The sequence below is a fragment of the Oncorhynchus masou genome, chromosome 6, assembly GCF_036934945.1.
Source record: "Oncorhynchus masou masou isolate Uvic2021 chromosome 6, UVic_Omas_1.1, whole genome shotgun sequence".
In the NCBI taxonomy this organism is placed as follows: Eukaryota; Metazoa; Chordata; class Actinopteri; order Salmoniformes; family Salmonidae; genus Oncorhynchus; species Oncorhynchus masou.
In genome coordinates, this window is record NC_088217.1 from 73,548,163 (window position 1) to 73,573,349 (window position 25,187).

Consider the following 25,187-nt stretch of genomic DNA (forward strand, 5'->3'; position numbering starts at 1 on the left):
CCAGCCCTCACTACAAAGCTAGCTAGCAAGCAATGCATTGCTTGAAAAGCAACATTTAACATCAACTAGCTAGCTTTGGCAATTAGATTATATCTAACACATACGTGTACTGTAGCTACATGACATATTAAATTCCCAAATAATTTCTTGCCTTGGTCAGTCACACTGCATGTTGTGTGGACAAGCTAAAGGAGCTAGCTAGCTAACTAGCTGTGTTAGCTAGCTCGGTAAAAACTCTTTCTTTCAGAAAGTTTGACCCGCTAGATTAAAAACATATTTTAAATCGATGTTATGATTAAATAATAAAATAACATGCTATTATCATTGAGAAAGATTTTGGGCGCTGACAGCTGAACATTCTAAATTGCAACTGCTGCTCTGTCAATTGGAGGTGGGCTGGGGGCGGGGCTCTGGATAATTTCAAATTGGGATTGACAGCTCGGGAGCAATATGTTCTAGGTTCATGTGTCTCTTTTCGATATTAACATAGCTAATCTTACATTGTTTCATAATTGGCAAGTAGCCTCAATAGCTGCATAATTTATTTTCAACTTTTGCATGCAAACCCCGCTTTGGGAACATAATGCCAAGGAATCAGAGGTCCACAGACTCAACATTACAATTCAGCATGATAATATATGTAATTTACATAGAGTTTAAAATATATGTACATACATATTCTATGATGTGCTCAAGTTAAATAGTTTATGAATATGTTCTGAACATATATGTAAATATAGTTTATTGCATATGAGTTTTCTGTATGGACGCTCAGTCCTGATACTCTATCCAAATACCCAAGCCTCAGGAAGTCAACTCTATGTTTCTATTTATGAAAATGTCAGCAATGTAAACATTGAATATTTCTATGACCAGAGTTATGGTGAAAATTTGTTGTTTGTATTGTTTTGGACTGTTGTGTATCTTTTTTTTAACCTAGGGCCTACTGGAGCTGAAGTCTATGAGGGGTGAACTTGTTTCCGGTTTGCCGCTTTGTTACTCTGCATGAGAGCCCATAATTCAATTAATTCACTCGTTCATGCTGTTGATACTGTGGATGCACTTATCGCTGTCGTCAGCAGCTCTCTTCATTATAGCCCCAGGTAAGTTGGCATCTTACCGATTCAACATTTTTAAATTACCTTCCCTTAGACCTGTAGAGGAACCTGTGAGGGAAAAATACAAAGGAAAGCCCCTTGCGAAACCTCCCTGTTCTTTGGTGATCAATCTTAGCTGTCTGAAGATGCAATGCAATAGGAATCCGCTCCAGAGCTGTACTGTACATCCTTTCAGGCCTGATAAATGCTAAGGGTTAGATTTGATGCTTTTGATTAGCGCCCGGGCATCGACAGCTGGTATCGCGCTAAAGTAAACGTGGCAAATGAACTGCCAGAAAAATGTAAATGGGGAGTAAAGAAGTGATCTACACATTTCAGGCGCTAACTTTATTGATGTGTTGTACAGTGCCTTCAGAAAGTATTCATACCCCTTGACTTATTTCACATTTTGTTGTGTTACAGCCTGACTTCAAAATGGATTAAGTAGATTTTAGAAATGTTTGCTCATTTATTGAAAATGAAATGCAGAAATATCTAGTTTACTTAAGTATTCACACCCCTGAGTCAATACATTTTAGAATCAACTTTGGCAAGTGATTACAGCGGTGAGTCTTTCTGGGTAAGTCTCTAAGAGCTTTGCACACCTGGATTATACAATATTTGCAAGTACATTTTTGTTTTATTCTTCAAGCTCTGTCGAGTTTGTACTTGATCATTGCTGGACAGACATTTTCATGTCTTGCCATAGATTTTCAAGCTGATTTAAGATAATTGTAGGTGTGAGGTACAGTGATCAGGTAGGCATTTAAAAAATAATGTTAAACACTATCATTGCACAAATAGTGAACCATGCAACTTATTATGTGACTTGTTTAAGTACATCTTTACTCCTGAACCTATTTAAGCTTGCCATAACAAAGGTGTTGAATACTTGTTGACTCAAAATGCTTTTGTTTCTTAAATAATATGTCCAAATTTCTGAAAAGTCATTCCAATTTGACATTATGGGGTATTGTGTTCAGGCCAGTGACTCTCAATGTAATCAATTTGTATTTGGTCTGTAAAACAACAAAATGTGGAAAAAGTCAAGGGTTGTGAATTCTTTCTGAATGCATTGTATTTGCCAGTGTTGATATAAAAGGATGATGCCATTCCACTGTTGAGAAATCAAAGTCACGTAAGGCATACACTAATTTGTGGTGCATCTAGATGATCAATTACTTCTCTTTCCCCAATCAATTTAATTTGTTTTAATTGCTTTGCACTTATTGCACCAAAATATGTTAATGTCATCAATAAATCTGATGTCAGGTTCATCTGTGTTGTTGTGGGGAATATGAAAGGCTATCTTTAGATACTTCACAGAGGCAGATGCACGTAACATGTACCAGTCAAGAGAAGTTGATGTTTCAATCGGATTTTGATCAATATGCTTCAATCAAAGATCCCGTGAGGGAGTCCTCATAATCACGGTGGTTCCAATTGCAAACATCAACATTGGTGCTGATCATCTTCTGATAGGCTTAAAAACACATTACATTAATCAAAATTCATTTTGCAACGCCATGAATAGCCCCACTCAACATACGGTCACAAAAAAATAAAAAATAAAATATGAAAGTGTTCCTTTTAAGGACTCTGGGGCCCTATTCCAGAAGGGGTGCATGTGAGCCTTTTTATATCGGCCCAAAATGAAGGCAGCATTTTAGAGAACAGAAGGGCCCGAAACTCAGTGTATCTGTCGATATGTCATAGCCGTCACAGGAGGTGGATCACAGCTAAGTGTCCACAGGCTAACGATGGAGGCCCTGTCATGGGCTGAAACGATGTAACCTCGGCTGTTGACAGTGTAACTCACTTGGGAAGTGACACAAAATCTTTAAAAAATTCTGCCGACACCCTCAGCAAAATCTGCATGTTGTTGTTGTATGAGTGTTATTAGCCAATAGTGAGGTATACTCACCTAAGGGACCTTACATATAATTATATGTGTGGGGTACAGAGATCAGGTAGGCATTCAAAAATCATGTTACAGTAAACACTAGCATTGCACACATGTGACTTGGTAAGAAAAATTGTACTCCTGAACTTATTTAGGCTTGCCATAACAAAGGGATTGAATACTTATTGCCTCAAGACATTTCAACTTTTCATTTTGAATTAATTTGTACAAATTTCTAAAAACATCATTTCAATTCGACATAATGGGTTGTGACACAACATCTAGATGTAATCCATTTTTAAATTCAGGCTGTAGCACAACAAAATGTGAAAAAAGTCAAGGGTTGTGAATAGTTCCTGTACTTGCCACAGTTGAAGGAAAATGAATGGCACCATTCCACTGTTGAGAAACCAAAGTCACGTAAGTAAGGCATACACTATTAATTATGGTGCATCTAGATGATCAATTTCTCTAAGCAATCCAGCTAACCCATCAATCAAATAATCAGTTAACCAAAAGTGTTTTTTTCCAGAAATCGGTAACATTTATTGAGCTGGAATTACTGTTTGTTATTCGAGACGTGCGCTGCAATTGAATCGAATGAATGTGCAGTTGCTCAAACAGTTTAGTCCCACCCCATGTATCCTATTTATGAATTCACCTCCGCGTCTCTTCATTATCCCTTTAAACATGACATCCACATGACATTGACATTCAAATATTAGCATCAGTATTTACATGAAGAACCATAGCAAATGGTCAACATTGTCTTGAGGAATGGAGAACTAGCTGGTAATATAAATCCATTCTATTGAATGTAGTATTCTGGTCCCAAAAGGATAACTCAAGGGCAACAGTGATAAGAGTTTTATATTTTTTCTTCTTCTATGAGCATCACAAATCTTGGCTCAGACTGTCTAGGTGCTAAAGCTGTCAATGCAAACAGTAATGTGTGACATAGAAACACAGCACATACTGTATACTGCACTGAGATAATCCCACATACCATTAAGCACAAGCGTTGGGCTCATCATCAGATCTCATTATGTATAGGCATTGGGCTCAGTACTTTGTAGCATCACATCCCAAAGATATCAGATCTTTATCTCTTGTTATTTTGAATGGGTAGGATAGTGTGTACATAGCACAAGAGGTTGGTGGCACCTTCATTTGGGAGGACGGGCTCGTGGTAATGGCTGAAGTGGAATGAGTGGAATGGTATATAACACATGGTTTCTATTTGTTTGATGCCATTCCATTTGCGCCGTTTCAGACATTATTATGAGCAGTCCTCCCCTCAGCAGCCTCCACTGGCATAGTCATTATTTAGTAGGTGATCATTAGGATGAGCTTTCCAGGTAGAGCTTATAGGTACCTAATTCTACAAACTGTAAGCACACTCAGTTCATGTTGGCCAAGCAGCCATATGTGCTCCCATTTCAAAGCAATTAATAAATCTGTAGTGCCTGTGTATAATAATTATTATTTTTTGTCTGTTAACAGGCAGGATGGCATAGATGCATCTGCTGTAGAGTAGATACAAAGGCCTACACACCCACACACACACAAACACACACACTGATTTGAATAATACTGCTACTGTTTCTTTTAAAATGATTGCATGTACACATCTATCTCCCGCGCTCGCTCTCACGCTCTCTCTCTCTCTTTCTCTCCATCTCCCTCTCTCTCTTACGTGTGCGCACACACACACACACACACACACACACACACACACACACACACACACACACACACACACACACACACACACACACACACACACACACACACACACACACACACACACACACACACACACACACACACACACACACACACACCACTTGTATCTCCTCCATCAGAGGAGGTAATGAAAAAACGACTACTATTTTGATGTCATGATTCTTCTCAGGGGAGCCAGCTAAAGTGCCTTCCATTGGGAAGACACCACTGCCACCGCGCCACGCTATCACGACAATGACTTCTTTAACTGGATTTCCAGCTGGGCGCCAAAGATTGTGAGATTTGTCCTTCACAACAGGCAATTTGCTGTTAACGTATTGTTAATGCGATTAGCCAGCCAGAAACGTTCAGATAATTTAATACATCTCCACGGCTAATTTGAAAGCCGCCTATATGACACATCAGCTTACCGTTGTGTTTGGTCACTAAGGAGGGTATAGGAGTTGACTTATGGATACTTAATACAATGTAGACTAATGGGAAGATCTGTTTGTACATGCCAGCCCCCTCCATATGCTAGATTTAATTATATGTATACATTGCTTGCTCAATGGCTCTCAAGGTCTAATTGGACTTTACCCCTGGCAGAGCTAGCACACATATGGTTGCAAAGACTCATTCAAACTTAATTTACCAATCGCCTGTCTTTGTTAGCCAATGGACAGATAAACCACAAACATGGCTGTTGAATAGGCACCAGGCAAAACGTTTATGAATTCAAAAAGTTCAGACTCTAATGGCTTATTTCCACTAAGGATTTACCCCAGTGTTTTACCAAAAAGGCTCAGACTTTTGTGTTGCCCCCTCCACGGCCTGGCCCCAGTGTCTCACTGCACCATGGCATCTGTGAACCTGCTCTAACTTGTGGCCAAGTCCAGGCCATTGGTACTTTTCAGCTTGCATTTACATAGCAATGGCTAACTGTGAACATGGGTTAACATCATCTACGGTTAACACCTCACAAAGCAACTGTCTTGATGATGCAGATGTTGTTCATTCTGCTCTACACAAGTCCTCAATGTTAAGTCGTCGGTTTCAAGTCTTCAGTGTCAGCCCTAGCTAACTGGAAACACAGTAACCCCCCCCCCCCCAAATACAATAGCGCTAACATGAATATTATCACTGGCGAACCAATGGTGCTATAATGGAAAACCCCAGTTTACCAGACCCAGATTTAGCCTTGGAAATCATCCCCAAATGTTTTGGTTGTTATAATTATAATTGTTGAATTAATTTAGAAAATGCATGCAATTTAGAATTGTGTGCACAGATTACCTGTATATACAGTAAATTGCCATGTCTTGAAACACTTACCCAAATCATATGGGTGCCCATTATTTCATTCTGCATGCACACAGCAGGCACACAGTCGTGTGGAAGATGCATCCCCAATACCTCCGTCGATTCCATTTTCACACAGACACACAAGGTCACACACACACACACACACACACACACACACACACACACACACACACACACACACACACACACACACACACACACACACACACACACACACACACACACACACACACACACACACACACACACACACACACACACACACACACACACACACACACACACACACACACACACACACACACACACACACATCCTCAGGCCAGGCTCGGACTCTACCCACACACTGACCTTAACATGCCACATGAACAACACCTGTTGCCATGTTGTCACAGCATTTTCTCACTGGCAGCCCATTTCTGATATTTTTCTGCCTGTGTAAATGCGGCCGTATTGCCTGGCAATGTGTACAAGTACACCGTCAAAAAGTATGTTTAATCGCATTGTACTGCCCTCTATAGGTCTTCCTCACTCTCACTCTCACGACCCCCCCCCCCCCCATGAGGTACTACACCACAAATAGCATCTAAATATTGACAACATGCATGTTTTGCTCGTTATATACATTAGGGGTGAGGACATTCATGCATATTCCAGGACTATTTCAGCCTCCAACGAATGGAAATTAATATAGACTTTACATATTGTGTATGCTGCGCCAACCTTGATCCACGTTCCACCAGTTGAAACATTGGCAGTACAAAAAACGCATAATTGATTGCGCAGAGACATAGGAAGGACATCATATTATTTCGTCAGACAATGTTGAATTAAAGTCAACTATCTAAGATGCGCATACATATTCAGTCAAATTGTGTGGTCAACGCTGAGGAGAAAAATAAGGATCTTGGGTAGATCTATTCACAACGCAATACAAGCCGTACCACTCACAAGATACAAAGGGATTCGTGCCTTTCCACCGATTCCCCGGCGCGCATGCTACAGAGGGAGATCTCGGTTGAAATGGATGTATCTGATGTTTTGCAGTTCAGTTTATTACACTTTTCCCATATGAAATTATTACTTTTCTTTGATTCCATTCCACAATGAGAGACCAAGATTCGCTGTGAGAAATACAAGAACCCGCTTTTTTGTCGCGCAGAACGTCACGTTGCAGGCGTGAATGAGACAGTTTGTGCAATTCATTGCCAGGTATTTGGAGCTAAAGACCGCCGTGGCTCTACTTTGAGGATTTTACAGCGGGGAAAAGGGAACGAAAATCACAGATTCCACATTACCATAGGACAGGATGGTAAACAGCGGAAGGTAGTTGGAATGCTTTCGCATTGAAAAGGTTCAACATGGTAAGGACAGCGGATTTTCTGTCTGAGATACAGGGCTGTATTGCTCATTTCAAGGAAGCTAATTATTGAGTTGGGGAGCTGTCCATGGTCCAGAAAATGATTTATCCCCATACAGCTCTTCCAGCTGTATTCAAGTTGGCTGAATCTAAATTAAAAACGACGAAACGGGTGCATTTGATTAAAGTGCCAACAATATACATCCGCGTTTACTGGTAGATATAATACATTAACATTTACATTGCATAACTTTTTGGGGGGCTACTCAGTGTCCTTCAAGGTGATGAATGAATGCGCAATTCATGAAATCATTGCAATGCCTCATATTCGTTCAGTGTAGGCCTGTTTTGATTGAATTAATTAGTGGTAAGTGGCCTACATAGGCTACAGACTAACTAAATTTGGAATGCAATACATTCTTAATCGGTATGAATCAAATGTCCTTTCGTAAAACATAGCCTATTAGCCTACCATAAACTCTATGATCATATTAGGATGACTACACCCACAAAAGCGGACCTCCAGGCCGATAGCTTTTTCTATTTTCTCGATTTTGTCACAGATAGAACTTGTGTGTGTGTGTGTGTGTGTGTGTATGTGTGTGTGTGTGATTATGTGAGTGGTGCGCGCGCGTTTGTGAGGGAGGGGGTGGGGGCGAGAGAAAGGGAGAGAGAGATTATTTGAACAAGAATTAAGGGATTCTTCAACTTCAACATATACCGGATGCGAAATAAAACGTTTATTATAGTATTATTTATTCCACATCATGATGTAAATTGTGCATGACATTCAGCAATGCTTGCAAATCCGTTTTTGCTTTTAATCAACTTGGGTCTCTTTTTTTCGCCCGAGGGATGAAGGGCTGTGACTGTCCCTATGTAACAATCAGTATTTCTAACGCATGCAGGCTTGAGGATGAACACCTTCCATAATGACCACGACTAGCCTATTTATCATTTATTAACAAGATATCTCCGGATATCTGATGATAATGATTGATACCCGGCGGTTTCTATACTATTCGCAAATCGTCGGGATCTGCAGGGTGAGTAGGACATTGGTCATTCCATAGGATTGCTCGTATCATATTTTTTAAAATATATCATGAATTCTTAACTTAACAACGGAATTTTGTTCCATTCGATTTATAAAATATATAGTTTAATCCTGGGTGGCATCGATTAAATGTGAACATTGTCTCAAGATGAACTCTTTGCTGGAATCTTCGGGGAATAGAATTTGAAATGGCAATGGATTCTGTATAAATGCCGCAGATGGCTAGTGGATTTAGTTTGCAAGCCATTTGAATGCATCGATAGATTTCAAAATCGCACATCACCAACCTAAAGGCGGCTATAACCAAACTGCTTGCTCTATTTTCAAAGAAACACATGCATAAGGCTGTACTCTTTTCCATGACATTCACCAACATGCACTGCATGTCATCAATATTTCGCATGGGGAGTTATTTCATTTTCGCATGTCTATACCATGTCGAGATATGATGCTGGAGATAAATACATAATAATGGAACTGTACTGATTGTAGCATTTTAGCTGCAACAAATGTTTATGGCATAACCATATTGTGTCTGTCCAGATATCTGCTCTTTCTTATGCGTGTAAAACTCCAAACATGTATATGGAATTAGTTACCTAAAATGCTTTACAAAGTGTATTATGTCTCTATCCACAAGTGCATAGCTCGTTGTAACCACTGCATGCAGGGATGTTCCACTTAGCACAAGATGTTCATTAAACAGACAATGCCTGCCTTTCTCTTCTAGATGACACCCCATACTGGCACCATACTTCAGTGAGCTGGGGCACCTTCTCCCTCGAAAATGCATATCTGGATACTGAAAATAATCCTTCTGATCGCAGCATCTCTGAGTCTGGTCGAGATGTACGACAATTACGGGGAGATCTGTAGGAATCTATGTACATGCGAAGAGAAGGAAGGGATACTGACGGTAAGCTGTGAGAATAGAGGGATCATCCGACTGACAGAAATAAGCCCGGTGCATTTTTCAATGTACCACCTTCTGCTGACAGGGAACCTCTTAAAGAAACTGTCCCTCAACGACTTCATCAACTACACTGGGGCGACCATATTGCATTTAGGCAACAATGCTATCGATGAAGTGGAAACGGGTGCTTTCAACGGACTCCAGGGATTAAAGAGATTGCACTTGAACAACAACAAGATAGACGTCCTAAGGGATGATACGTTTGTCGGCCTGGAGAGTTTGGAATACCTTCAGATTGATTACAATTACATCACCAATATAGAGCCTAATGCCCTGAGTAAACTGCATCAGCTCACAGTTCTCATTTTGAATGACAATTTGCTCTCTGCTCTGCCTACCAACATTTTCCGGAATGTTCCCTTGACACATCTGGACCTCAGGGGCAACCGGTTGAAAATGTTTCCTTACATTGGGCTCCTGGAGCACATGGACAAAGTGGTGGAATTACAACTTGAGGAGAACCCGTGGAATTGCTCATGTGAGCTCATTGCCCTGAAAGCTTGGCTGGAGAGCATATCGTACACAGCTTTGGTGGGGGAGGTGGTCTGTGAGACACCGTTCAGACTGCATGGCAGAGACCTGGACGAGGTCTCCAAACAGGAGCTGTGCCCCCGCCGAGCAATCTCTGAATATGAAATGCGCCCCCCTCCCCCACTCAGCACCAATGGATATTTCCAAACCACGCCAGCTTCGGTGACGGCCTCAGCCACCTCGTCAAATGCTTTCAAGGCATCGTCAAGGCCTACCAAGGGCACCCGTCAATCAAACCGAACCAGGTCAAAGCCCACCTCCCGGATTCCAGCTAACCCTTACAACTATGGCCCCATCATTGCTTATCAGACCAAATCTCCTGTGCCTTTGGACTGTCCCACCACCTGTACATGTAATCTGCAGATTGCTGATCTTGGACTAAACGTCAACTGCCAGGAGAGAAAGATTGAGAACATCTCTGACCTGAAGCCCAAGCCATACAATCCCAAAAAAATGTATCTCACAGGGAATTACATTCCTGTGGTACGCAGATCTGATTTCTTGGAGGCTACCGGATTGGATTTGCTTCACCTAGGAAACAATAGGATATCCCTCATCCAAGACAGAGCTTTTGGGGATTTAACCAACCTGCGTAGGCTGTATTTAAATGGTAATCTAATCGACAGGCTTACAGCAGAGATGTTTTTTGGCCTGCAGAGTTTGCAGTATCTCTACTTAGAATACAACAAAATCCGTGAGATTGTAGGGGGCACGTTCCGGTTTGTGCCAAACCTTCAGCTGCTTTTCCTCAACAATAACCTTCTGAAAACCTTACCAGCGGGAATCTTTACTGGGCTGTCCCTCTCTAGACTTAATCTCCGCAGTAACCACTTCCAAAACCTGCCTGTGAGCGGTGTGTTAGATCAGTTAAAATTGCTGTTGCAGATAGATCTGATTGAGAACCCATGGGATTGCTCGTGTGACGTCGTCGGCATGAAGATATGGCTCGAGCAGCTCAGTGCCGGCACCGTTGTTAATGAGGTTAAATGCGAGACACCCAAACGTCACAGCGGGATTGATATGCGTTCCATTCAGTCTGAACAGCTGTGTCCAGATTACTCTGACGTAGTCGTCTCAACAGCGCCCCCCTCTGACGAGCCTCTGCCGGACAGAGCCACCACCACAGAGACCTACCAGAGATCTAACCCCACTAGCAGTGTCGTCCCTCTCTCTGTCCTCATCCTCAGCCTGCTGCTCGTGTTCATCATGTCCGTCTTCGTGGCGGCGGGGCTGTTTGTTGTCGTGGTGAAAAAGCGTAAAAAGTCCCAGAGCGACCGCACCAGCACCAACAACTCTGACGTGAGCTCGTTTAACTTGCAGTACAGCCTTTACAGTAATAACCGAACCGTCCCCAAAGTCAAAGCCCCCGCAGGACACGTGTATGAGTACATCCCTCACCCTATGGGCCACATGTGCAAAAATCCCATTTACAGGTCCAGGGAAGGCAACACAGTCGAGGATTACCGCGACCTCCATGAATTGAAGGTGACTTATAGGGGCGATGTGGATGAGGAGAGGAACAGCAACATGAGAAGTCCCACTTATAGCGTGAGCACTATTGAGCCTCGCGAGGACCCCTCCCCTGCAGAGAATGCTGAGCACTTCTTCAGGGGCATCATAGAGGCGGACAACCAATCCCCCTCCGGTAACAGTCTAGAATACAAGTACACTGGCCCTGTCTCGTACACGTACAACCCAAACTTTGATGTTAGACGCCAGTTCTTGCACCCAGAGAGGATACGAGAAACAGTGCTTTATGGCACAGCGCCGAGTACTGTTTACGTGGAGCCCAACAGAAATGAATATTTGGAACTAAAAGCGAAACTTCAAGTCGAGCCGGACTACCTCGAAGTTCTTGAGAAACAGACCACTTTCAGTCAGTTTTGAGCAACAGATTTGTCCATGTATGAAGGATTTCCCCCCTTAAACCTACTGGCTCAATATTGAGGGTGCCTTGGCACGACACATCAACAAAATAAGCATTAAACGGGGTGTGCCAAACTCTATTATTCTTACTTCTTAATTACATGACATTGCAGGAACTGAAAGTCTCTCTCTGAACCCAACTGGACGAATACACAAGTTGTTCTACTTAACTGGTGATTCAGAATCTATTTTTATATGGTGAAGATTGAATACACATACATGTAAGTGTACAGGTCAACTTACCCAACTACATTTTCAGGAATATAACCATACATATATTGTGAATCACAAAAATGTTTATAAATCACCATCTGACGAAAAAACACTGTACGGCAGTGTCTCCATCAAACTGCGCAGGACAATTCTCTGCTTTAGTCTGTAAAGTAAGTATTTATTGGAGTAATCTGCCATGTATTTTCAAACATTTTGATTCTTCATCAATATTACCTGTGTCATAATTCCATGATCCTCTGTAAATGTTTATGTTTGTAGTTCCATATCATTTACTGTAGCTCGCATTGTAAAAGTGGCTTCTTTTTTTTAATGGTGGCACACCCCCAATGTTAAAGAAAGACTGCGTCATTTAAAGAAGAAAATAAGTTGTCTTTGTATGCTTTCTGCACTTTTTGGAGCTGGAAGGCAAGTGGGCCTTTAAACAGCTATCATTAGGATGATTACTATTAAAAATGAATACGTGCATTCATTCTTAATATGTATTCTTGATATGTTATCAAATTCATGAATAATAATTGAAATAATAATTATGTTGTGTAATACTGATATTTTAATGTAACACCTATTTTTATACAAGCATTCGCAATTCTCTTTCCCTCATCAATTTCATTCGTTTTAATTGCTTTGCACTTATTGCACTATATTGACCAAAATATGTTAATGTCATCAATAAATCTGATGTCAGGTTCATCTATGTTGTTGTGGGGAATATGAAAGGCTATCTTTAGATACTTCACGGAGGCAGAGGCACGTAACATGTACCAGTCAAGAGAAGTTGATGTTTCAATCGGATTTTGATCAATATGCTTCAATCAAAGATCCCGTGAGGGAGTCCTCATAATCACGGTGGTTCCAATTGCAAACATCAACATTGGTGCAGATCATCTTCTGATAGGCTTAAAAACACATTACATCACAGGCACCAAAAAATACATATGAAAGTGTTCCTTTCAAGCCTCCAGGGCCCTATTCCAGAAGGGGTGCATGTGAGCCTTTTTATAGCGGCCCAAAATGAAAGCAGCTTTTTAGAGAACAGAAGGGCCCGAAACTCAGTGTATCTGTCGATATGTCATAGCCGTCACAGGAGGTGAATCATAGCCAAGTGTCCACAGGCTGACGATGGAGGCCAGTTCCTGTCATGGGCTGAAACGATGTAACCTAGGCTGTTGACAGTTTTGGGGTAAATTATGTGCCAGTGTAACTCATTTGGGAAGTGACACAAAATCTAAACATTTCACTTCCGGCACCCTCAGCAAAAGCTGCATGTTGTTGTGCGTGTGTTATTAGCCAATACTGAGAATCTGACCTAGCTGGTTTACTGCTGTGCTGCAGTTTCATTTCCTGGTAATAGTGTTTCACCTTGGTAAACAACTGCAGTGACCATAGAAATCCTTGCTTGGGAAAAAAATTATTTCAGGTGTGAATCATATTATGGCGTTAGTATAGGGATGTGTGTTCGATGTTTGTGCTTATGTACACAATTGTGTGTCTACACTGACATGTGCTTCTTTGTGATTTCATAATCTACCCATCTCATTTGTTGAGTGAACCTGGTGGTGGGGGGTTCATGCTCCTATTTTCAAGCCAGAAGCCAGCCCCAATGTTGCCATGACCCTGAGCAGGGTAGACGACTCCTGGCTAATGGATGCATGAATTAGCCATGTCCCACTGCAGGAGGTTGCCATGAGAACCCTCTAACCTGACAAATAATGCTTTTAATAAGCCAATAGGGGTCCTCTGTGGGGCTCCATGTGGAAGGGCAGAATGGTTTAATTCGCCTCCCTGGATTCTTTCACTTAGCTCATTTGGAAGGGCCAAAGGAGGGAACATCTCTGCTGTAAACCTGTTGTGCTGCAGTGCAGGGCCGAGAGGACATGTGAGGAGGACGCTCTGCCACAGCGTCATGATGATGTGAGCAATTGAGTTCAAGGAGATTTGGGTAATTGAGAAGGCAGAGATGAGATCTGACAGGCACCAATGAGTCTGATGATTGCTTTAATCATGATAGTTAATGGAATTCCTCCAGGCATGTAAAAGCTCTCAAATGTTCATCAACACATTAAGATTCCTTGTCCCTCACCTCTGTAATTACAGATCAACGTTTTTGTTTGTTTGTTGGTGTTATTCTCACCGATTGTAATGAATGTTTTGTTTATTGTATTATTTGAATCAATATGTCTGATACTATTTCTCATTTTGCAAACAGGCTCACAATGCGATAACTTGTGTTTTTATACTGGTTTGTAACCTTTCAGTGGTTTTCATGGGCATCCAGAAAGAAACTATAACTTATTATTCAAAGCAAGGGTAAATCATCATTTCCATTTGGCATTTTGACCCTCAACATATTGCAGTTTAGAGAATATTAGTGTGATTTGACTAACAAAGCAGCCTATTTCTCAAGTACCTGTGGTAAATATTCCTAAGGGATGTTGTCTAATGTTAATTCACCCGTCTCCCCAATCTATACTTTTCCCGGACTACATGAAAAGTAGTATAATATGGTAATGAAATATGTTATAACAGTATACTGGAAAAGGACAGTAATAAAAGCATGTATGTATACTCCACATTCCTGTGGTACTGAGAGGTTGAGCTGAGCTACTGTGCGTACAACTTCCTGTTAAATATGACCTAGTGACTGTTCCTCTCTGCAGGGATAAAACCAAATGAAATCAAATGTGCCGTATGAAAGAAATCTATTCTGTTAGATGGTGAAAAGTGTTTACATAAAACCAGTGAGGGCCCTGGATTACTAACAAACTGCAACAACAGTTTTTAAAATGGATGCTATTTTTGTCTGTCATCGCATAACCTTGTGTGTGTATGTTGGAGAGAGTGTGAGAGTTGTGTATGTGCATAAAATCTCAGTGACAGTGTTTGTGTGTTTGGGAGGGAGGGGGAGAGAGTCGTGTATGTGCGTAGAATGTCAGCGACGGTGTATGTTTGTGTGTGTGTGTGTGTGTGTGTGTGTGTGTGTGTGTGTGTGTGTGTGTGTGTGTGTGTGTGTGTGCCTCTTTCCTGTCTCCCTGTTTCCAAGCATGCTCCCACTGGGTCGCCCGGTTGTGCTTATTAGGCTCGCGTTTTGTCCGTTTGGTTATAGTGCTGCAGCCGTTGATCAGAAGCTGCAGCAACCCTGTTGTTTGATAAATGGCACCCATAGCATTACTGACTCCCCAGCCTCGTGATGTCTGGCCAGAAAAACAACAGGTTGATGTATTGCTTCCTTGAGTGTGTCAAGTCATTTAACTGTAGCCCCTGCCCTAGCTCTGTGCGTCATTGTCTCTGAGTGGGAAGAAAGGAATGCATAAATGGTACACCCAATGATGCAGCATACTGTAGTCGCAGTTATTTTGTATCGAATGTTACGGCTGTACTGGGTGATATTGTTAGTTGACTTGAGAGCTGTTGACAGCCGTAGATATGCGAGAAGGTGCTGCTAAATTGATGTCAATGTGGCAATGGATTACGGTTTATTTTGTTTGGTGTTCTGACTGGATAGGCTGTCATTTATTTTCCTTGAAACCATGCAGGATCACACACACAGACGGTCACAGTCTCACACACACACGCGAACATGTACACACGCACACACACACATAACTGTGCATTGAAGTTGGATTTTAGCACAAGCTCAATATGTGACAATGTGATTTCATGCAAGACGCATGACCATAATATGGAGATTGTTTACCCTCACAGGGATGGACTTTAAAAATTAAATTGCATATTTTGCAGCTATGTATGAGTAGAAATAGCCTATTGTCCTTGCCAAGATTAGAATTCTTAGACCATACTGAGGAACTGGCATAAGGGAGTTGTGTGTGTCATAACGATGTGTGTGTTTTTGTGTACTTCTGTGTGTGTTTTTCTGCGTGTGTTTGCTCATCAGGGTGTTTGTGTGGGTATGTGCCTGTGCTGTGTGTAGATAGTCTTTAATTGGAGTCTGATTTACTGTAGAATTCCACCCATGTGATGTTTTATTCTCTGTTGTCCCCATTTCTCAATCTCTGTCTTTCAGACACATAAAGGAGCATAATTCAGAAACAAGCCTGATAAAGGAATTAGACTAGGTGCTAGGAGATTGACCTGATAATGAAATGGTGGGAGGTTGTACATGAATTTACCATTTTTACGAGACTCTGGAATTGACTCTGGAATACAGTATTTAAATGTTTTTGAAACAAATACATTTGATTAATGCAGGCTAGTTTGAGATTTGTTAAATGGAGGTAGTTTTCAAAAGTATTCATCCCCCTTGGCGTTTTTTCAATTTTGTTGCATTACAACATGTAATTTAAATGGATTTTTACTTGGATTTCATGTAATGGACATACAGAAAACAGTCCAAATTGGTGAAGGGAAATGGAAAAAAATAACTTGTTTCAGAGAATTCCCCAAAAAATTAACCGGAAAAGTGGTGCAGGCATATGTATTCACCCCCTTTGCTATGAAGCCCCTAAATAAGATCTGGTGCAACCAATTACTTTCAGAAGTCACATAATTAGTTTAATAATGTCCACCTGTGTGCAATATAAGTGTCACATGATCTGTCACATGATCTCAGTAAATGTACACCTGTTCTGAAATCAAATCAAATTGTGTTTGTCACATACACATGGTTAGCAGATGTTAATGCGAGTGTAGCGAAATGTTTGTGCTTCTAGTTCCAACCATGCAGTAATATCTAACAAGTAATCTAACCTAACAATTTCACAACAACTACTTTATACACACAAGTTTAAAAGAATGAAAAATAATATGTACATAAAAATATATGAATGAGGGATGGCCGAATGGCATAGGCAAGATGCAGTAGATGGTATAGAGTACAGTATATACAGTGCCTTGCGAATGTATTCGGCCCCCTTGAACTTTGCGACCTTTTGCCACATTTCAGGATTCAAACATAAAGATATAAAACTGTATTTTTTTGTGAAGAATCAAAAACAAGTGGGACACAATCATGAAGTGGACCGACATTTATTGGATATTTCAAACTTTTTTAACAAATCAAAAACTGAAAAATTGGGCGTGCAAAATTATTCAGCCTCCTTAAGTTAATACTTTGTAGCGCCACCTTTTGCTGCGATTACAGCTGTAAGTCGCTTATGTCTATATCAGTTTTGCACATCGGGAGACTGAAATTCTTTCCCATTCCTCCTTGCAAAACAGCTCGAGCTCAGTGAGGTTGGATGGAGAGCATTTGTGAACAGCAGTTTTCAGATCTTTCCACAGATTCTTGATTGGATTCAGGTCTGGACTTTGACTTGGCCATTCTAACACCTGGATATGTTTATTTTTGAACCATTCCATTGTAGATTTTGCTTTATGTTTTGGATCATTGTCTTGTTGGAAGACAAATCTCCATCCCAGTCTCAGGTCTTTTGTAGACTCCATCAGGTTTTCTTCCAGAATGGTCCTGTATTTGGCTCCATCCATCTTCCCATCAATTTTTACCATCTTCCCTGTCCCTGCTGAAGAAAAGCAGGCCCAAACCATGATGCTGCCACCACCATGTTTGACAGTGGGGATGGTGTGGTCAGGGTGATGAGCTGTGTTGCATTTACGCCAAACATAACGTTTTGCATTGTTGCCAAAAAGTTCAATTTTGGTTTCATCTGACCAGAGCACCTTCTTCCACATGTTTGGTGTGTCTCCCAGGTGGCTTGTGGCAAACTTTAAACAACACTTTTTATGGATACCTTTAAGAAATGGCTTTCTTCTTGCCACTCTTCCATAAAGGCCAGATTTGTGCAATATACAACTGATTGTTGTCCTATGGACAGAGTCTCCCACCTCAACTGTAGATCTCTGCAGTTCATCCATAGTGATCATGGACCTCTTGGCTGCATCTCTGATCAGTCTTCTCCTTGTATGAGCTGAAAGTTTAGAGGGATGGCCAGGTCTTGGTAGATTTGCAGTGGTCTGATACTCCTTCCATTTCAATATTATCGCTTGCACAGTGCTCCTTGGGATGTTTAAAGCTTGGGAAATCTTTTTGTATCCAAATCCGGCTTTAAACTTCTTCACAACAGTATCTCGGATCTGCCTGGTGTGTTCCTTGTTCTTCATGATGCTCTCTGCGCTTTTAACGGACCTCTGAGACTATCACAGTGCAGGTGCATTTCTACGGAGACTTGATTACACACAGGTGGACTGTATTTATCATTAGTCATTTAGTTTTACATTGGATCATTCAGAGATCCTCACTGAACTTCTGGAGAGAGTTTGCTGCACTGAAAGTAAAGGGGCTGAACAATTTTGCACGCTCAAATTTTCAGTTTTTGATTTGTTAAAAAAGTTTGAAATATCCAATAAATGTCGTTCCACTTCATGATTGTGTCCCACTTGTTGTTGATTCTTCACAAAAAATACACTTTTATATCTTTATGTTTGAAGCCTGAAATGTGGCAAAAGGTCGCAAAGTTCAAGGGGGCCGAATACTTTCGCAAAGCACTGTACATATGAGATGAGTAATGTAAGGTATGTAAACATTATATAAAGTGGCATTGTTTAAAGTGGCACCATGAAGACCAATGAGCTCTCCAAACAGGTCAGGGACAAAGTTGTGGAGAAGTACAGATCAGAGTTGGGTTATAAAAAAATATCCGAAACTATGAACATCCCACGGGGAGCCATTAAATCCATTATATATATTTTTAAGAATGTGGCACCACAAAAAACCTGCCAAGAGAAGGCCGCCCACCAAAACTCACAGACCAGGCAAGGAGGTCATTAATCAGCGGCAACAAAGAAACCAAAGGTAACCCTGAAGGAGCTGCAAAGCTCCACAGCGGAGATTGGAGTATCTGTCCATAGAACCACTTTAAGCCGTACACTCCAAAGAGCTGGGCTTTACGGAAGAGTGGCCATAAAAAAGCCATTGCTTAAAGGAAAAAATAATCAAATAATCTTTTTGGTGTTTGCCAAAAAGCATGTGGGACACTCCCCAAACATGTGGCAGAAAGTACTCTGGTCAGATGAGACTAAAATTGATATTTTTGGCCATTAAGGAAAACGCTATGTCTGGCGTAAACCCAACACTTCTCATCACCCCGAGAACACCATCCCCACAGTGAAGCATGGTGGTGGCAGCATCATGCTGTGGGGATGTTTTTCATCGACAGGGACTGGAAAACTGATCAGAATTGAAGGAATGATAGATAACGCTATATACAGAGATATTCTTGAGGGAAACCTGTTTGTCTTCCAGAGATTTGAGACTGGGACAGAGGTTCACCTTCCAGCAGGACAATGACCCGAAGCACACTGCTAAAGCAACATTCGAATGGTTTAAGGTGAAACATTTAAATGTCTTCAAATGGCCTAGTCAAAGCCCAGACCTCAATCCAATTGAGAATCTATGGTATGACTTATAGATTGCTGTACACCAGCAGGAACCCATCCAACTTGAAGGAGCTGGGTCAGTTTTGCCTTGAAGAATAGGCAAAAATCCCAGTGGCTAGATGTGCCAAGCTTGTAGAGATATACCCCAAGAGACATGCAGCTGTAATTGCTGCTAAAGGTGGCTCTACAAAGTATTTACATTCTTTTGGGGGGGGGGGGTAAATAGTTATGCACGCTCAAATTTTCTGTTTCTTTTGTCATATTTCATGTTGTTTCACAATAAAAAATATTTTGCATCTTCAAAGTGATACAAACCCCCATAAAATCTATTTTAATTCCAGGTTGTAAGGCAACAAAATAGGAAAAATGCCAAGGGGGTGAATACTTTCTCAAGCCACTGTACAACGGCTACGTTTAAATGCACACGATAATATGATTATTGTGTAAACTCAGATTCATATAGTTCAATAAAACATTGACATGCTCCTAGTTCCCTTATAATCCTGAAATCAGGCTACCTAATGGGACTTTGATATATGATGGTATATCGCCAATAAAATTAACCGTTCGACCACAGCAACCATGTCATTTTTGGGAAGCTCGGACATGTTCGGCCATGTAAAGTTTGAATGCAATTTTTTTTTTACGAACTCTCTCCACTTGCACAAAGGAGGAAGGCTCATGCTGCTGGTGCTAGCACCTCCACAGATCAAATAAACCACTGGATCTCCGATTAAGGTGTTTACATGCCCTAATAATTCTAATGATTGCTCAGAAATCCAAGTGTTTTAATCAGCGTATTCTTACTTCAATTATGACCTAACTAAAGCCATAATCGGCCATAATCTGTTTAATCAGTTTTAATTATTAATTTGATGTAAACATACTAAATGTTGAAGTCTGAGTAAGTCATTGTGAAAGGACAATAACAAGGAAAGAAAAAAACAGTGGCACTCTCCTACTCTGTGGAATGAATCGTGTGACAGTTTACACCCATTTGGAAAATAGAGAGAGCAGAGTTGGCACTGTGTGGGTGTGCTTGTTTAAAATGGAAATTGTGCAGGATCTCTCAACAGGCCCGTTGCAGCACCTACGTCAGCTTAACCTTGTGCTTTCCTCCCATTAGTTGTATGCTACAGTATATGCGTCAGCAAACATCCTCCAGACCTAAGGAATCCACATGCCGATGAAGTGCTCTGACTAGCAAGTTGCAAATGGGTTCTTGAGTTGTTGCTTCTCTCCCCAGGTGAGTGTTCCACGTGATCAGATGACAGAAAGTGGACTATGCTATCGTCATCGCCCTTTGTTGTCCATGTCCTGGGTGGGTTATTGGAGATCACTAGTTTCTTGTTAGTGTCTCTTCCCATTGGGTGGAGCATCATGGACATATGGTGTTTGAGAGAGCATAGTATTAGACCTACACTCCTAGCGAAAAGGTTTCCAAAAGGGTTCTTTGCAGAGGGATAGGGTTCTACCAATAACTGTTTTGATCTGAAGAACCCTTTTTGGAAGAAGGTTCTTTGTAAGGCAGAGTTCTACCGAGAACCTATTTCATCCTAACAGCCGTTTTTGAAAGAAAGGGTTCTTTGATGATTTTTTGGCAGGCAAGAAGAGTTCCTCATAGAAACTTTCTGAATCTGAATGTTTTTTCGTTCTATTGTTTTCTTTCTTTTCAACAGTGCATGAGCATTACTAATTATCTCAGTATTTAAACTAACATCAGGAATGAGAGTAATCTGAAAAGTAAAAATTGGTGTAAGTGTTTTAGATTTGAGTATGTCATTTTAGGCTAAAATTTAAAAAAAATATCTATCCAATATTGGACCTACATTGGATTATGTGAGTTGTGCAACAATTTTCTTAATTGTACATACAGTTGAAGTCGGAAGTTTACATACACCTTAGCCAAGTACATTTAAACTCAGTTTCACAATTCTTGACATTAAATCCTAATAAAAATTCCCTGTCTTAGGTAAAGTTAGGATCACCACTTTATTTTAATAATTTAAAACGTCAGAATAATAGTAAAGAATTATTTATTTCAGCTTTAATTTATTTCATTACATTCCCAATGGGTCAGAAGTTTGCATACACTCAATTAGTATTTGGTAGCATTGCCTTTAAAATGTTTAACTTGGGTCAAACGTTTTGGGTAGCCTTCCACAAGCTTCCCACAATAAGTTGGGTGAATTTTGTCCCATTTCTCCTGACAGAGCTTGTGTAATTGAGTCAGGTTTGTAGGTCTCATTACTCGCACATGCCTTTCCAGTTCTTGACTGTGGTCATAGGTTTGAGGTCAGGGCTTTGTGATGGCCATTCCAATACCTTGACTTTGTTGTTCTTAAGTCATTTTGCCACAATTGTGGAAGTATGCTTGGGGTCATTGTTCATTTGGAAGACCGATTTGTGACCAAGCTTTAACTTCCTGACTGATGTCTTGAGATGTTGCTTCAATATATCCACTTAATTTTCCTTTCTCATGAAGCCATCTATTTTGTGAAGTGCACCAGTCTCTCCTGCAGCGAAGCACCCCCACAACATGATGCTGCCACCCCCGTGCTTTACGGTTGGGATGTTGTTCTTCGGCTTGCAAGCCTCCCCCTTTTTCCTACAAACATAATGATGGTCATTATGGCCCAAAAACATTTATTGTGTCATCAGACCAGAGGACATTGCTCCAAAAAGTAAGATCTTTGTCCCCATGTGCAGTTGCAAACCGTAGTCTGGTTTTTTCATGGCAGTTTTGGAGCTGTGGCTTCTTCCTTGCTCAGCATCCTTTCAAGTTAAGTTGATATTTTTATTTTATTTTTTTATTTCACCTTTATTTAACCAGGTAGGCTAGTTGAGAACAAGTTCTCATTTGCAACTGCGACCTGGCCAAGATAAAGCATAGCAGTGTGAACAGACAAAACAGAGTTACACATGGAGTAAACAATTAACAAGTCAATAACACAATAGAAAAAAAGAGGGTCTATATACATTGTGTGCAAAAGGCATGAGGAGGTAGGCGAATAATTACAATTTTGCAGATTATCACTGGAGTGATAAATGATCAGATGGTCATGTACAGGTAGAGATATTGGTGTGCAAAAAAGCAAAAAAGTAAATAAATATAAACAGTATGGGGATGAGGTAGTTAAAATTGGGTGGGCTATTTACCGATAGACTGTACAGCTGCAGCGATCGGTTAGCTGCTCAGATAGCAGATGTTTGAAGTTGGTGAGGGAGATAAAAGTCTCCAACTTCAGCGATTTTTGTAATTCGTTCCAGTCACAGGCAGCAGAGAACTGGAATGAAAGGCGGCCAAATGAGGTGTTGGCTTTAGGGATGATCAGTGAGATACACCTGCTGGAGCGCGTGCTATAGGTGGGTGTTGCCATCGTGACCAGTGAACTGAGATAAGGCGGAGCTTTACCTAGCATGGACTTGTAGATGACCTGGAGCCAGTGGGTCTGGCGACGAATATGTAGCGAGGGCCAGCCGACTAGAGCATACAGGTAGGAGAGTTTACAGTCTAGCCAAACACCTAGGTACTTATAGGTGTCCACATATTCTAGGTCGGAACCATCCAGGGTGGTGATGCTAGTCGGGCGTGCGGGTGCAGGCAGCGAACGGTTGAAAAGCAGCAGATATAGGTCTTGTTTTACTGTGGATATAGATTGTTTTGTACCTGTTTCCTCCAGCATCTTCAAAAGGTTGATTTGCACTTTTCGCTCCAAATTTCCTTCATCTCTAGGAGACAGAATGCGTCTCCTTCCTGAGCGGTATGACTGCTGCGTGGTCCCATGGTGTTTATACTTGCATACTATTGTTTGTACAGATGAACGGGGTACCTTCAGGCGTTTGTAAATTGCTTGTGGAGATTTACAAAAAAAAAAATTCTGAGGTCTTAGCTGATTTCATTAGATTTTCCCATGATGTCAAGAAAAGAGGCACTGAGCTTGAAGATAGGCCTTGAAATACATCCACAGGTACACCTCCAATTGACTCAAATTATGTCAGTTAGCCTATCAGAAGCTTCTATAGCCATGACATCATTTTCTGGAATTTTCCAAGCTGTTTAAAGGCACAGTCAACATAGTGTATGTGAACTTCTGACGAACTTGAATTGTGATACAGTGAATTATAAGTGAAATAATCTGTCTGTAAACAATTGTTGGAAAAATTACTTGTGTCTTGCACAAAGTAGATGTTCTAACCGACTTGCCAAAACTATAATTTGTTAACAAGAAATTTGTGAAGTAACTGAAAAACACGTTTTAATGACTCCAACCTAAGTGTATGTAAACTTCCGACTTCAAATGTATACAGTGCTGACATAGTTGAAATCTTTGCCATGATTTCTGTCTTTCAAATGAGTATTTTCTGTCCTTTTTACTGAGCAGAGTAGAAGAATAGTTGGGGGAAAGAGTGAAAAAGCAGTGTATAGGCCAGTTTTACCTAGTCTTGATTTTTCAGTGTAATATTTCTAGTTCAGGAGTTAAATTAACTTAACACTCAGTGATGTAAAGGACCATCAGTGTTGATGTTAATGACCAAAGTTGAGTGTGATTGTACTCTTTACTCTGTTTAGAGTAAAACTCTCAAAACCATGCCCATCATTATCATATTTCCCAACATGCTTTATTGTACGTTGATTTTTAGAATTGATTGTTTTAATATCTGTGTTTTTGCATTTACATTGATTAGTTGATTAATGCTATGCTACACAAAGATAAATAACATACATTTTTCTCAATTTACCCAATCTGTTATTAGTAGGAGTTATTGCACACGTTACTGAGATAGTTGTTCCAGATAAATAATATGCTGTACATTTTTCAAAATCTAAAACAATCTGTTAGGAGTTGAAATTATTGCACCCATTACTGATATTGTTGTTCCAGTTTAGATGATTTAGCTACTTTCATTTCTCAATCTTCCCTACCGTGGCAGTCATTCTGAATGCATGTTACGGTGATTAAAGGTTCTTATTGTTGGATATCCTCACTCTGGCTGGATTCCAATAGGAATTACACATCACTTTCCAAGCCAGCATAATTTGCCTTGCAGGCCTGATGTGGCCTGTAAACCAGGAGTTTGCTAACACCACTGTGTTTGTCACGCCCTCATGTGTCGCTTATTTTCCCCAGTGTATGTTTCCTGTCTCCCTGTGCCAGTTCGTCTTGAATGTTTAGTCAATCAGCGTGTTTTTACCATAATCCTTTTTACAATTCTCCCTTTTCTAGTCCTCCTGGTTTTGACCCTTGCCTGTTTCTGGACTCTGTACCCGCCTGCCTGACCATTCTGCCTGCCTTGACCTCCTGGACTCTGATCTGGTTTGGACCTTTTTGCCTGTCCACGGCCATTCTCTTGCCTACCCCTTTGGATTATTAAACATTGTAAGACTCCAAACATTTGCCTCCTGTGTCTGAATCTGGGTCTCGCCTTGTGTCTTGATAGTGTTAGGGTATAACTGGGCCCCAAAGCATACACATTATGATGTATGTTATGTGTTGTCATAAAGGATTTAATTTTAAATGCTAATTAAGCTGGTGTGACCCCACATAGAGGGTTCAAGGAAGAACCCTTAAAAGATAAAAGTATTCTCGGTAGAACCCTTCATATGGGTTTTTTCGAAGAGAGTATACCTACAAGCTACGAAGCTGTTTTTTTACATTGATGTTGCAAAAATGATTTTTTTGCACCTCCGATGGACGCAAAAG

At 40.8% G+C, this 25,187-nt stretch overlaps 1 protein-coding gene across 3 annotated transcripts; it reads left to right on the top strand.

Moving 5' to 3' along the window:
• Positions 1–7,051: 7,051 nt before the first annotated feature.
• Positions 7,052–24,867, top strand: LOC135542593 (SLIT and NTRK-like protein 5). Of its 3 annotated transcripts, XR_010456113.1 has the most exons (3): positions 7,052–7,415; positions 9,199–12,281; positions 24,711–24,867. XR_010456113.1 is itself a non-coding variant. In XM_064969687.1 (2 exons), the coding sequence occupies exon 2, from the start codon at positions 9,256–9,258 to the stop codon at positions 11,857–11,859; it is 2,604 nt and encodes an 867-aa protein (XP_064825759.1). In that variant the 5' UTR covers positions 7,052–7,415; positions 9,199–9,255; the 3' UTR covers positions 11,860–13,432. The 3 variants fall into 3 exon arrangements, 2 of the variants coding, with proteins under 2 accessions (XP_064825759.1, XP_064825760.1); XM_064969687.1 differs by lacking the exon at positions 24,711–24,867 and having other exon boundaries at positions 9,199–13,432; XM_064969688.1 differs by lacking the exons at positions 7,052–7,415; positions 24,711–24,867 and adding an exon at positions 8,161–8,457 and having other exon boundaries at positions 9,199–13,432.
• Positions 24,868–25,187: the final 320 nt, after the last annotated feature.

Bases quoted from the DNA above. Each gene is read 5' to 3' on its own strand.
- LOC135542593 (XM_064969687.1), top strand. From the start codon at position 9,256: ATGCATATCTGGATACTGAAAATAATCCTTCTGATCGCAGCATCTCTG.